The 15848-nt window shown below is 36.2% G+C and overlaps 1 protein-coding gene across 5 annotated transcripts in view; it reads right to left on the reverse strand.

The window, feature by feature from the left end:
- Window positions 1-15848, reverse strand: part of RMDN2 (regulator of microtubule dynamics 2) — a 65933-nt gene that overhangs the window by 31516 nt on the left and 18569 nt on the right. For all 5 annotated transcript variants that reach the window (XR_014083642.1, XM_081596188.1, XM_081596191.1 and 2 more), the window contains 3 exons: window positions 9333-9507; window positions 7304-7406; window positions 5344-5404 (listed from right to left, as the gene is read on the reverse strand). Coding sequence is in view for 4 of the 5 variants with exons in the window: in XM_081596188.1 (XP_081452314.1) it covers window positions 5344-5404; window positions 7304-7406; window positions 9333-9507 (339 nt within the window). In the remaining variant the exon portion in view is untranslated. The remainder of the gene's footprint in view (window positions 1-5343; window positions 5405-7303; window positions 7407-9332; window positions 9508-15848) is intronic.

Genomic DNA, 15848 nt, shown 5'->3' on the forward strand with positions numbered 1-15848 from the left:
AGCCCATCACAACTGTAGCAATATTGATATACAATATTGAAAAATTTTATAATGAACCAATATTAATACATTACTGTTAACTACACTCATGCTTCCTTCTAATTTCCATCTGTTTTTCCCTCATGTCCTTAAATTTTGACATTTTTCTCTCCATCCCTCCTTTCATATTTATCCCTGTTAATTCACATCTTGTTTAGTATCCCTTTCTCATGTGAAAATCTTTTAATTACTCCTGTCATCCATCATCCACCCTGTTCCTCCTAATTTTCTGTCAGCTGCGACCTTTATAAGAATACCTTCCATATCATCACCCACTGAAAAAAATGACTGAACACACTAGTGTCTGAGATTCAGATCTGGAATGATAGAATAATGATATTGTCAACAGATATTCTGTTGAATAATTGAGGCTCAAACCATTCTCACAGCACAGGTAACCCAGAATCTTGCCTGTATTTTAACATCGTCTCCAAGAAGATTACAGGTGAACTTGTCTTCATGCTTTCCAGATAATTAGTTTAATTCCCCTACTCTATCCACTAGCAAAGAAAAAACAGATCATGTCACATTTTTAGAAAAATCTACGTTGGATCTACTTGAACTTCATCATTCACAGCAAACCCAACCAACTATTCGTGCTGGCGTCAAAAGAAAAGATTCGATGTTCACTGATCTACAGTGGTGGAATAAATCTTCTGTTTTCTGAAAAATCAGAAAAGCTTATGCACATCTGATCTTAGCTTTTACAGGGTTCTTTCAGCACATTCTTTACAAGTTACTCTAAGCGAAGGGGAAAAAAAGGAAAAAACATGACTTATGAAAACCATAATATGAAATGTGCGCATTTTCTCTTATAAATAATCTATTACCAGAGTCTTAGGTTTTTTGTTTTTTTTTTAATAAATTTATTTATTTTAGTTGGGGACTAATTACTTTACAATATTGTAGTAGTTTTTGCCATACATTGACATGAATCAGCCATGGGTTTACATGTGTTCCCCTTCCTGGACCCCCCACCCACTTCCCTCCCCATCCCATCCCTCTGGGTCATCCCATTGCCCCGGCCCTGAGCCCTTGTCTCATGCATCGAACATGGAATGGTGTTCTGTTTCACATATGATAATATACATGTTTCAATGCTATTCTCCCAGAACGTCCCACCCTCACCTTCTCCCTCAGAGTCCATAAAAGTCTATTCCTTTAAAGTCTAAAGTATTATTTATCTTCTTTCAAACCATTAATTCAAAGTTCACCTGACCACTTTTCCCAAAAGAATCATCATTTCTTTTCTGGCAATCAATCTCACCTATATCTACATGTATGTGGTATATATGTTGTTCTTTTTGATACTGTTTATCTTGAAAAATGTAATTTAAAATTTTACTTTTTAAACTCTTAGGTTGATGAGAACAAGTAAGAAACTATACATAATACAGTCTATGACCTCCATCTAGAGGTTTTTCTAAATATATTTGCTTTAACAAAAATTCTGTATTTTCTTTGCATCTATAGCAAATATTTCAATAATTGACAAGCAGTCCTGCCTCAACAACTAGTAAGCAACTATTAAATCAACTCCAAGAAGCACTTTTGATTCAGTGCCAATGCTATTTATACTGTGAAAAAGCAGAGGAAGAGTAATGTGAAAGATGAAATACTGAGTACATACAAATATAAGATCTGGCTTTTATTTTCCCCACTTATTGTGTGACCCTTGGTTACTAATCACAACACCACATGGCACACACATATACCAGCCCCCCCACACAAACACCATACACACAGACTGCCCTGCTGACACTTTCCATAAAATGGAAACAGGTTGTTCTGCGAAACACATGCATGTGGATATAATTTGTGAACAGCAGAGCACAACGAATATGTAAGACATTATTTATAATTAAGGTCAAGCCTGATTAGCTAACAAACTGCGAATCCATTGGTAATTTTGCTCTCTTGATTCTAGAAGTATTTTAGACCGGTACAACAAAAACAATAGAATTTTACAGAAAGCTTATGTAGCTTTAAAGTTACAAGGCAATTTCACTTGGAAAATATGAAGATGAAAAACAAGTTTTTAAAATACCATTTGTTTTTCAATTATTCCTTTGATATCAATCCTTTATGAAATTATTTCTAATGATTGCTCTTTTATTTCAAATTGAAGGCTTATAAACCATCACAGAACCCTGTAAACCATGGGTCAACAAACTTTCGCTTCAGGGTTAGGTAGCAAACATTTTAGGTTGTGGGATCAGAGAGTCTGTTACAACTATTCAACATCATTGCTATGTACAAATGCACAGGGATGGCTGTGCTCCAAAAAAGTTTTATTTACAAAAGCAGGCAGTCGCATTTGGCCTGGAGGCTATGGTTTGTCATTTATGCTGAATGAATGAGAAAAAGCCTTAACATATTGAGGAAAATTCCAGCAGAATAAGACATTTTCATGATATTTTATTACAATTGACTATGGAATCAGTCAACCTAAATTTCACCATTGCTTCTCAAATCAAAGTTTTAATTTTTCTTTTCCATCAGCCTAAACCTCTATTACTGTATTTAATTGAATGAGAATTCTTAAATCTAGTAGGTACATCATAATAAATTCTAAAAATTAAGATAAAATTGACTTTTGAATTTATTAAACTTTATTAACTGACCCGATTTTAATTGTTTTTTAATTAAAAAGTTATACTGAATAAAAAAAATCACATGAAACACAAATGGATCGGTACTCTGTGTGTTTCTGTGTGTATATGGATAAGATTTCCCTCAGGGTCAAATATCACGGTTACAAATAAAGTAGTTGCGTGCGAGCTAAGTCGCTTCAGTCATGTCCAACTCTTTGTGACCCCATGGGCTGTAGCCTGCCAGGCTCCTTTGTCTGTGGGGATTCTCCAGGCAAGAATACTGGAGTGAGTCACCTCCAGGGGATCTTCCAGACCCAGGGATTGAACTTGCGTGTCCTGCAGCTCCTGCATTGGAGGCAGATTCTTTACCGCTGAGGCACTGGGGAAGCCCAAATAAGGCAGTGAGTACACAACAAAAGGGCTCCCTAGTGGCTCAGTGGTAAAGAATCCACCTGCAATGCAGGAGGAGGCATGGGTTTGATCCCTGGCTCGGAAAGATCCCCTGGAGAAGGGCATGGCAGTCCACTGCAGTATCCTTGCCTGGAGAATCCCATGGACAGAGGAGCCTGGTGGCCTACAATCCATAGGGTGGCAAAGAGTTGGCCATGACTAAAGCGAGTTAGCATGCATGCACAAACATAACAAAAGTGAAAATAGATGAACAAAGGAGAAGTAGCCAGATTAGTGGAAGACAGGCTGGGAAATAGACTAAGGAAGAGTTAAGCATAATCTGTCCTCACACAGTGAATTTTAAAGTGTTTATGATGCCTTCAGGGAAGATTCAGGAATGTTTTTGTATGAAAATTTGGAAGTTCACACTGATTAAGTGTCCTCAAGTTGAGGATTAACATCAAATGTACCTTTTTAATGTGATTCTTCACTGACACAGATGCATGTATGGGAGAAGGAGGGCTTCCCTCGCGATTCAGACAGTAAAGAATCCACCCACAGTACAGGAAACCTGGGTTCGATCCCTGGGTTGGGAAGATGTTCTGGAGGAGGGCATGGCAACCCACTCTAGTATTCTTGCCTGGAGAATCCCCATGGACAGAGGAGCCTGGTGGGCTACAGTCCACGGGGTTGCAAAGAGTCAGACATGACAGAGCAAATAAGCACACATAGCACATAGGACAAAGCAGAGGACACCAGAGAAAGAGGAAGCAGAGGCTCAGAGTTAAGAGTAGGGCTTGAGGGTTCTTTCTGCATCCAAATCTGGCTGATAAGCACCCAAACATTTACAATATCATAAGAGATGAAGACAGTGTAGCTTGATCAGTAGAAATTCCTTATGGTTATATTAAAAACGGAAGAACAGAAGTACCTTAACACATATTAATTTATTAATATTAGTGTTATGCAAGAAAAGGAAGGTAATGTTGGCTATAGAAATAATAGCCAAGACCCGCATATACTGGAGAAATGACCTCAAAGATATCTACCAGGATGTTAATTGCAAAATAACCTTCCTCCTAGAATTCTGGAAGAGGCAGTAAGGGCACAGAACAATACTTTATCTGTTAGGTACGCCAGTTCCTAAAGCAAGATGTTCATCCATGCATGATACATGCATGAGTGAAATGACGCACAAGTTCTGCCAGGCTTAGCTCTTCATCCATTTCCAGGCTATCTAAGAGAAGGCAAGGAATTCTCTGTAGCAGAAGAGAGCTGGAGGGGGCAATTTCTGCAAATAGAATTGCTAGGGTACTTGGAGTCTTGTTCCACCTTCTCATGAGAGAGGGAACGGGGTAGGCTTGTATCTCATTTTAAGCCACGTGATGGCAACTTGAAGAGATATGCTCTTATTTTGGCATGTCCCTTAGTGTTTGTTCTTTAGTGTTTGGGGGACATAAAAAATGTTCTGATTCCTGCCCAGGGAATTTTAAAATGAGAGTTTGTGAGTGGTGCTCCCCCTGCTGGTGGCAATTTAAAGAAACAGGTCTGCTTTGAGAAAATGGATTGCAATTTTGAATTGGTGGAGGAAATACGAATTTCCTGGAGAAAAAACGTGGACCTGCAGAAAAGAAGCCATTTTAAGAGAAATTTTGCCTAAAGCATCTCAGAATAATAAAATAATCCTAAAGAGGTGTGGATTTCTGAAAACCTAGGTCTGAGAGAAGGGTCATAGATAAATTCATTACTAGCACCTAACATACCTATATTGCTGGGGAGAAAAAATAATTAAGGAACTGAGAAATGTTGCAAAAATGCAACTGTGAGTAAAATGAAGTGTTAATTAAAACACTATATTTCTTCTTGTGTTTTATAATTCTAAATATACAAAGGATCCAAGACAAAACAATACTCTCAAAAATAAATTTTTTGTTCCAAGAATACCCACCTACAACTATCCAACTAATTAAATTTCCTTTGTTTGAGTTTTCTTATATTAGAAATGGCTTTTCTTTCACTTATGGAATGTGTATACCTTGTCATCAAGGTATAATGGCTGATGTGCTTTTATTCTTTGAAGCATTCTCCCTACATTTCATTTAGAAACATGGCATCATTTTAGCATTTGTTTCCAAACAAAATCTTATACTAATTATAATTTATTTAGAATTTATCATATTCAAAGTTATTGGACTTGATAGATTCAGTTATGAAATATTCAATGAAAGTTTATCTTAAAAACATTTGAAATATACCTACTGAAAAATACATGAGAATAAACAGAACAAGAACAATTATTGCATAAATTCTATGTACTTACCATAGATGACAATATCCATTCTTGGGGGCTCTCGTAATAGCTTTTTCACCTAATGTCTTCCCTGAAAGATAAATGTACTTACAGTTTGGTACCTTCATGTGAGTTGGTAGGAGGTAAATTATTGAATTAAGCCAGTAGTTCCCAAAAGTATGGTCCTAATACCAGAAGTCATTACCTAGAATCTTGTTATAAAAGCAAATTTGGGGCCACATGGAAGACTTACTCGATCATAACCTCTGAGACACAGCTATCTGCATTAACTGGCCTTTAGTGGTTCTGATGCACGTTCAAGTGTAGACTCACTGGACTAAGTGATTTAACCAAATGCAAAAGAAGTCATTTGATCATTATTAATAGACATTGCTTTATAATTAACTCAACCAACATTTACTGAGTACTTTCTAAATGTCACATTATGTAAGCCCCTGAGAATAAAAAGTCAAAGAAAACACAATTCTTGACCTCCAAGAATTCACTGTTCAGTAGGCAGCAGGTATATAAACAAAGAAATTATGTGTAAAGATAAATACAAGGTTAAAAAGAGCATAGCAGAGAATGGGGAGAGCAACTCCATCTAAAGGGGTAAGGGAAGGTGTCCCAGAGAGGCTCTTAACTAATCATTCATGATAATGAACACACTCAGTGCATAAATAATTCCCCTAAATAATTTTACTTATTTTAGAATAACTTTTGATAATGTGTTAATTTTTGGATAGAGGTTTGTCTAAACCACATTCTCAAAATCTTTCTCAAAAAGCTGCTGTTTTATTTTATACAATCTCCTTTTCTCTGCTCTAATTTTTTTTTGCTTGAAGAGCAATGATGTGACCCAATGATCTGAAAAATGCTCTTCTAAATAACTGATATTACATTGTGGGCATATATTAGAAGAGTTAATAATTTGAAAATGAGTTCTTGAAAAGCATAAATATTTTTAATGTATAAACATTAAAAACTAAATCAACATCTTACCTACATTACCAAGTGAACAAAAATAGCTTTGAGGGCACTGCCATAAGCCTAAAACAGAGGCGATTCCATCGCTCTGAGAATATAAAAGGGAGCCAGGTAGTATACATACTGGATTTGTACCCTCACTGATGCAGCTTCAGCCTGAAGAGAAACCTATTTCCCTTAAAAAAATTTATTTTGTGGTCTATTTGTGTCCATCATTTAATCCTGAAAGTTACAAATATGTTCTTTTAGATATAAGATTCATATCTGATTTGCAAGACAAGTGTGATCAGTCATAGGACTTCAACAGATGTATTGCAACAATGGGACACCACAGTTAGCAGGTTAGGAAAGAATTTTGTACTCTCCAGGAATCAAATCTTCCCTCGACATAACAAGTTCAAATATACTGTCATGAGGAGCAAGAGTCAGCAAACTCTTCCTGCCCATGCCCTTCAACTCCAGTCTCCAATCTCCTGGCACCTGGGTTCTTTGCCAGGCACTTATCATCTGTGCACTGAACTACAATTGCCTGTTTCTGTATTGATCTTGTCAAATCATTTGGCATTCTGGCTGTTATTCTTTTGTTGTTACTTTAGAAAACAGAGGATGGTATAATGAACAATCATGGGCTCATCACTCTGTTTAAACAATTGTCAGCTCAAGGCTTATCTTGTTTTACTGAGATAAATTTTGAAAAAACATTAAAGTCTGAGTAGTTATTTCTTTGTGGTACCTGGAGTTCTATGTTATAGGAAGTAAGAAGGGTTATTTTAATTTTGGTGAAAGACTACTATTATTATTGCTTCTCAAATTATTACCACTTAATGTATCATCTTTCTATGATTTTATAAACTTTGAAAGCTGGAATTTGATTTTTTCAGTTGCCTATTCTAATATGCTCAAGTATTTTTAGAGACCATATACTTTTATCTAAAAATTCATTTGTGGTTTACTATAATAATGATTACTACCTGAGAATAATTAATATTCACAAAATACTTACCAATATTAGCATAATGCTTCTTTTCTTGTGTATTTGTAGATAGCTCATACATGTCTCCATAAGCACGAGCAAACCGCCAAATAAACTCTATTTCATCTCTAAACTGAACACACAGAACTGCCCATTAGATAAACTTAGTAATGTGACTAAACTACTGCAACATTTTTAAAAATTAGGTAGGTAAAATGGTTCTTAGAAATGACTGTCATCATGTGCATATCACACTTTAAATTCAAATATTCATGGCTATAAAATGTGATCTAATATAGTGTTACATTTGGGTCTTAGAAACCAATGAATATTATGCAGACACCAGCTCCACACCTGTGAAGAAGAGAAAATTGATGGGTGTTAGAATTTATAAATTCTCTCTGGGTGGTGGTATCCTCTCCTTGCTTTCCTTTCTAAGTTATCTACTATCAATATGACGCCTCAATGGGCATTTCAGATAATATCTGTAAATTATTAGAGATTATATATATTCAAAAGAGCAGTCACGTTTTTTTTTACCTAAATTACCTAAAGCACAACCCTAGAGATTTAAAACCTTTGAGTTAATGTGTTTAGAGTTTCTAAATCCTCAAAAGTTAGCCTTAAATTTCTCATGGGAAAGAAGATTTATTGATCTTTGTGATATTGCAAAATCCTTTTTTCCCCTTTGGTGGTGGTGGTGGTGGGAAGGATGAGCTTTGTCAATTCAGTCCAACATTAAACATTGAAAAATGATTACTGGTAGAAATACAGTGAAATACTAATGGCTGTTAATAACTGAAAAATAGTGAGCTTAAAGTGTAGCTTTTCCTCCCTCAAGAAGCAGTACATCTTATATTTTATCTGTTATAAAATATTTAAGAAATATATCAAATTGATAAAATTAACGTCAATCTGTATAATCAACCAGATCTCTGGTTCTCATTTTTACGACCTTTGAGCCTAATAAACCCTTCGTTGCTGTTGTCATGTCTGACTCTAAGTCGAGTCCAACCCTTTGCTACTCCATGGGACTGCAGCAATCCAGATTCCTCTGTCCTCTACTATCTCCAGGAGTTTGCACAAATTCATGTCCATTGTGTCGATGGTGCCATCCAACCATCTCATCCTCTGTTGCCCTCTTCTCCTCCTTCCTTCAATCTTTTCCCACATCAGGGTTTTTTCCAATGAGTCAGCTTTTCCCATCAGGTGGCCAAAGTACATATTGGTGCTTCCAGCTTCAGCATCAGTCCTTCCAATGAATATTCAGGGTTGATTTACTTTAGGATTGACTGATTTGATCTCCTTGCTGTCCAAGGGACTCTCAAGAGTTTTCTTCAGCACCACAAGTTTGAAAGCATCAGTTCCTCAATGTTGAGTTTTCTTTATAGCCCAACTCTCACATCTATACATGACTACTGGAAAAACTATAGCTTTGACTATACGGACCTTTGTCAGCAAAGTGATGTCTCAACCTTTTCATATGCTGTCTAGGTTTATCATACCTTTTCTCCCAAGGAGCAAGCGTCTTTCAATTTCATGGCTGCAGTCATCATCTGCAGTGCTTTTGTAGCCCAAGAAACTAAAGTCCATCACTGTTTCCACTTTTTCCCCATCTATATGCCATGAAGGGATGGGACTGGATGCCATGATCTTAGTTTTTTGAATAAACTTTTTAATTTACTTTTAAAAAAGTTTTAGTAATATTATAAAAAAATTTACATCAGTCATTTAGCTTTTGTAAAAGTGAAGTGAAGTCGCTCAGTCGTGTCCGACTCTTTGCGACCCCATGGACTGTAGCCTACCAGGCTCCTCCATCCGTAGGATTCTCCAGGCAAGAATACTGGAGTGGGTTGCCATTTCCTTCTCCAGGAGATCTTCCCAACCCAGGGATTGAACCTGGGTCTCCCACATTGCAGGCAGATGCTTTACCATCTGAGCCACTAGGGAAGTCCTTTGGTAAACTGTGGCACAATTGCTGTGGTCATAACATGAATGGAAGAGTAGATTAAATAAAAATTAAAACTATACAAACAGGTTATTATCACATATACCTTACCTTTTCTTTGTGGTCACAAAGCAGCTCAAAACTCTCCACTTTTGTGGACTCATGCATTCGTAAATTATCAGCCATCTGAATAAGGGCATCTAAATTTAATTCCTCCACATGAGTGTTAAATGCCTTAGGGACCGGAAAACTCTGTTCTTCGGTGTCAGTATTAGCTGTAACATACCTAAAATTGCAGAAATAATCATCAACTCTCTGGAAAGTTATACTCTAATGGCCAGAGAGGTCCTTTTAAAATATAAGTCAAATCATTCCACTCTTAGGCTTGAAATCCTGCAATGGTACCTCCTCTCACTCAGAGAAAGCTCATGTACTAATCCCTAGAGGAGGGCATGGCAACCCACCCCAGTATTCTTGCCTGGAGAATCCCCACGGACAGAGCAGCCTGACGGGCTACAGTCTGTAGGGTCACAAAGAGTCGGACGCGACTGAGCGAGTAAGCACATTTCCTAATAATTATCTACAAAACTGGATGAGATTTGTCTCCCACCTCAATCGACTCTCTGACCTTGTTTCCCAGCACGTTTCTCATTCAGTCAATTGCATGCTGGCTGCCCAGCTACTCCTTAAACAAGCCAGGACATTCCTATATCAAGACCTTTGCTTTCTGTTCCCACTGATGGGATGGCTCTTCCTTCAGTGCTGTGCTGCACTTAGTTGCTCAGTCGTGTCCAACTTTTTGCAACCCCATGGACAGTAGCCCACCAGGCTCCTCTGTCCAAGGGCATTCTCCAGGCAAGAATACTGCAGTGGGTTAGCATGCCCTTCTCCAGGGAATCTTCCTATCTCAGGGATCAAACCCAGGTCTCCCGCACTGCAGGAGGATTCTTTACCATCTGAGTCATATCTCACACCCTCACCTCCTTCAAGTCTCTGTGGAACGTCGTCATCTCAATATACCCCATCCAGACCACTTTATTTAATGTTGCAACCACCACTTCCCAACCCACACGCATTTCCTTCACCAATCTCCCTTATCATGCCTGACTTTTTTTTTTTTTCTGTAGTACATACTGTCTTCTGATACACTGTATATTCTACTAACCTACTACATGTTATTTTTGTCAGGATTCTCCCACTAGAATGCATGCTCCCTCACAACATAATCCCTAAAACAATTCTTTATTAACTGATGTCATCAAGTGCCTAGAACAGCACCTGACACATAGTGGATACTCACTGGATATTGCTGAATGAATGATACAGAGTTGTAGGAACTTGGAGGCACTCAGGTATATATATATATTAAATATATATATATATATATATTCATGTATTTATATATACATATGTATATAAACACATATTGTCATACACACACACACACATATATATATAAATTTGTGGTTCAAGATGGTGTTCTAACATTTAGCTTAGTTGTTAAAAATTCATGCTACTTCTCACATTTCCTTTTTGGTGGCATACAATGCAACAATTTATTTTCACTTATTCACACATTGCCTTGTTCTAAAAAAGATCTTAAGGAAGTATATAAGGATATATAACACAGAAGAGAATGAGTTACAAGTGGTGAGAAAAGATAAAAAACAAAGTCAAATGTGAATAAGGCCAATAAAAAAGTACATATACTTTAGATACCTATACCCTTGCTAAAGGCACATAAATGTGATTTTACATCTTCTAATAGCTGAAGCAGTCACAGTCTCCAGTAGATACTAACAAAGTGAAAGGAAGCAAGTTCTTGAGAGAAGTACACCTGTTTTCAATACTGACTCAAATAAATTTCCTTCAAAGTCCTTATAAATAAGACAGTATATAAATGATACTCAACTTCTTTAACAACATTATTAATGGCAACTTCATTCTTCTAATTGCTCAAACCAAAAATTTAGAATCCTCCTTGACTTCTTTGTCTCTCCTAAGCAACATTCAGAAATGTCTGTTGTTTCTATCTTCAAAATATATCCAGGATCCAGCTGCCTCTCACCACCTTTACCCACTACTCCCCTGGTCTAGACCACCACCAGGTTACCTGTATCAATGCAATGGCCTCTTATCATGCCTCTCTGCTTTAGTCCTTGGCCATTATAGTTTTTCTCAACATAGGAGCCAGAATGGTCCTCTAAAAAGCTGCATCAGATCATGTAATCCTTTGCTCAAAACCCTCCAACGGATGACAAAATCATAGTAAAAATGTTAAGTCCTTAGAGTTATCTATAGGATCCTTTATAATTGAGTCCAATACCTCTGACCTCATCTCCTATCACTCTCCTGCTTGATCAGCACTCCAGGGACACTGGCTTCCCTCCTGCTTTAATATCTTTGTGTTTGCTGGTCTTCCTGTCTGGTATGCTCTCCACTGAGTATCTATGTTAATTTACCTTCTCACCTGTTTCACACCCTTATTCAAACATAATCTTCATATTATGGCAGATGCTATGGTTACCTACATAGTACACATTAAGAAACCTACAAATTGTGAGACTAACAGAGTTTAGCAAGTTGGCTGCTGCTGCTGCTGCTGCTAAGTCGCTTCAGTAGTGTCCGACTCTGTGTGACCCCATAGATGGAAGCCCACCAGGCTCCCCTGTCCCTGGGACTCTCCAGGCAAGAACACTGGAGTGGGTTGCCATTTCCTTCTCCAATGCATGAAAGTGAAAAATGAAAGTGAAGTCGCTCAGTCGTGTCCAATTCTTAGCGACTCCATGGATGGAAAATCCTCTGTCCACGGTATTTTCCAGGCAAGAGTACTGGAGTGGGGTGCCATTGCCTTCTCCAAGTTGGCTGCATATAATACTAAAATATGAAAGTCAGTTTCATTTCTAATAGCAGCAAAAAGTCTAAAAAACAAAATTAAATAAAATACTTCACTTATGATCTCAGAGAATGTCAGACATCCAGGAATAAACTTAATAAAACATGTAAAAATTCTATGGAGAAGATTATAAAAGATATATTAAAAACTGTTTATAAAAGAACCTAAATTCATGAAAAAATACATCATGTTCATGGCTACAAACAATTGATATTATAAATGAATGAATTCTCTCTAGATTAATCTACAGATTCAATGCAACTCCAATTTTATAAACCTAAGAAGAAATTTCATACAATTTAATGAAATGATGCTAAAAGTTACATGAAAAGGTAAACAGCCTAGAATAGTCAAAGCATTGTTAAGAAAGAGAGCAGGGAGAGAAGACTTACTTCACCAGATATTAGACCTATCTTGCAGCTACAATAATTAAAGACAGTGTGTAACCGGTAAAAGGATGGATGAGTACTGAAAACAGAACAGAGTCAAGAAACAACCTCATATGCAAATGAAAAGTGTGTTACAAGACAGATACGGCAGTCAGATTAGTCTTGCTTTAGCAGGTGGTTTCACAGATGCTTATTATATTGTTTATAATAGCAAACTAAATAAATGAGTAAAAGCGGCACATGCAGGGACCATTAATCAGAATTTACATAAGCTAAAGACAGTTTTTAGTACAATTCTATGCACCTGAGATACAGTAAGAAAATAATAACCAAAAGAAAGTAACTAGTTTAATATCAGATACTATTATTTAAACTAAAACCCACCAAACAGTACACTTTAGAAGGGTGAATTTTGTGTTATACAGATAATATCTCAATAGAGATGCTATTTTTTATAAGAAAAAAATTGAATATTCTATAGCCATTAAATCAATTAAATCAGAACTTGTATGTCTATTCTAATAGAGAGAGAGAGGGAAAACACAGAATAGCTATATAGAGAGTTCTATTAATATATGCAAAGAATTAGATTTACTCAAATTCTAAGGAATTAAAAAAGAGGAAACATTACTTACATCATTTTATGAAGCTAGTAAAACTAATGCCAAAACCAAATAAGTATAGTAAAATAAATAAAAATTATAGGCCCATTTCACATATAAATGTTGACACAAAAATCCTCCAGAATATCAGCCAAAAAATTTCAACACACATGAGAGAATGCATCATAACCAAATTGAGTTTATCTCATGAATTACAAGCACAGTTAACATTAGAAAATTTCTCTAGTATGACAGATAAAATGAGGAAAACTATATGATCTTTACAGTGTTCACCAAATTTTTTTTTAAATAAATTCAATACCATTTCAAGACAAAAGAAATACCAAACCCATAAACAAGGAACAGAACTTCTTATAATAGAATATAAACCCCAAACCATGATACAGTTCACATATAATGATGAAACATTATAAGCATTCTCTTTAAAATCAGAAATAGAGAAGGATATCCAATATTGTTGCTTCTATTTAACAGAGCACTGCAGGTTCTGTTAGCACAATATTAAAAGAAAAAATATATATAAGAATTGGGAAATAAGAAACAGAACTGGTATTATTTGAAGATTATTCAATAAAAAGAAAACCTAGCTCCCTTCACCTAGCAAGGACACCGCAAGAAGCTGTCTGTAAACCAGAAAGTAGGTTTTCAACAGATACTGAATTTGCTGTAACCTTGATCATAAGCTTCCCAGCCTCCAGAACTGTGAAAAAGAAATTTCTGTTGTTTATAAGCCACCCATTCTATGGTACTTGTAGCAGCTCAAACAGACAGACAGTATTCAGTATTTAAATTGAAAGAAAATCTAACAGAATTTACAGATGAGTAAATAAAACTACCATATATGATCAATTATCCCCATGGACAGAGGAGCCTGGCAGGCTACAGTCCATGTGATAGCAAAGAATCAGACACAACTGAGTGACTAAGCACACAGGTTCCTATATCTATAGAACAAGTTACAAAATGTAATTTTATAAAATGTAGCCTTTATATACTATAGGACTATATACAGGAAAAATACACAGTATCCAGGAAAAAATTCCACAAGAGGTTTGTAGATTTTTCTATAGAAAATTACAAAATATCATCAGAGAACATTAAAACATGTTTAAATAGATGGGAAAAGACAGAAAAACTGACAGAAAAACTTAACTTTAAACCAATTTCATATGGTACCAAATTAATCGATAGTTTTAACATAATTCCAATCAAAACCACAATGGTATTTTCCTACAGAATTTACCTGACTCTAAACTTAATATGGAAGCACAAGTGTAAAAAGAACCAAACCATTACTCAAGGAAATAGACAGATTCAATGCAATCCCAATCAAATTACCAATGACATTTTTTACAGAACTAGAACAAAAAATTATAAAACTTGCATATAAACACAAAAAACTCCCAATAGCTCAAATAATCCTGAGAAAGAGGAATGAAGCTAGAGGGATCAGGCGTCCTGACTTCAGAGTACACTACAAAGCTACAGTAATCAAAACAGTGTGTTACTGGCACAAAAACAGACATATAAATCATTGGAACAGAATAGAAAGCCCAGAAATAAGCCATGCACTTATGGCCAATTAATTTACAATGGAGGCAAGAATATAAAATGGACAATAACCAGTCTTTTTAATAAGTGGTGCTAGGAAAACTGGACAGCTACATGTAAAAGAATGAAGTTAGAACATTCTCTAACACCATATACAAAAATTAACTCAAAATGGATTAAAGACCTAAATGTAAGACCAGATACTATAAAACTCCTAAAAGAAAACACAGGCAGAACACTCTTTGACATAAATTGCAGCAATATTTTAGGGGGGATGTATCTCCTAAAGTAATGGAAATAAAAACAAAAATAAACAAATGGAACCTAACTAAACTTAAAAGCATTTGCACATCAAAGGAAACCATAAAGAAAAATGAAACGACAACTGATGGACTGCGAGAAAACATTTGCAAACAGTGCTACTGACAAGGGATTAATTTCCAAAATATACAAATAGCTCATACAGCTTAACATTAAAAAATAATCAAAAATGGGCAGAAGACCTAAGTAGACATTTCTCCAAAGAAGAGATACAGATGACCAACAGGCACATGAAAAAATGCTCAATATCACTAATTATTAGAGAAATGCAAATCAAAACTACAATGGGATATCACCTCACACTAGTCAGAATAGCTATCATTAACGAGTCTACAAGTAATAAATGCTGGAGATGGTATGGAGAAAAATAAATCCTCCTACACTGTTGGTGGGAATGTAAATTTGTGCAGCCACTATGGAGAACAGTATGGAAGTTCCTTAAAAAACTAAAAATTGAGTTACCATATGATCCTGCAATCCCACTCTTGAGCATATATCCAGAGAAAACTCTACAGCAAAAATTCATTTTACTGTACCCTTGAAACAACCACAAAATTGTAAATTACTTGTACCTCAAAAAAAATTTTTTTAAAGAGAAAAAAATAAGAAGAGCCAAGACAATTTTAAAGCACAGATATCAGGACTATAATATAGAGAATAAAGGAAAGTCGCTCAGTCGTGTCCGACTCTTTGCGACCCCGTGGACTGTAGCCTGGCAGGCTCCACCGTCCATGGGATTCTCCAGGCAAGAACAATGGAGTGGTTTGCCATTTCCTTCTCCAGGGGATCTTCCCGACCCAGGGATCGAACCCAGGTCTCCCACATTGGAGGCAGACGCTTTAACCTC

This window comes from Giraffa tippelskirchi, chromosome 4 (genome assembly GCF_054371585.1).
Source record: "Giraffa tippelskirchi isolate mGirTip1 chromosome 4, T2T-mGirTip1v1.2.pri, whole genome shotgun sequence".
In the NCBI taxonomy this organism is placed as follows: Eukaryota; Metazoa; Chordata; class Mammalia; order Artiodactyla; family Giraffidae; genus Giraffa; species Giraffa tippelskirchi.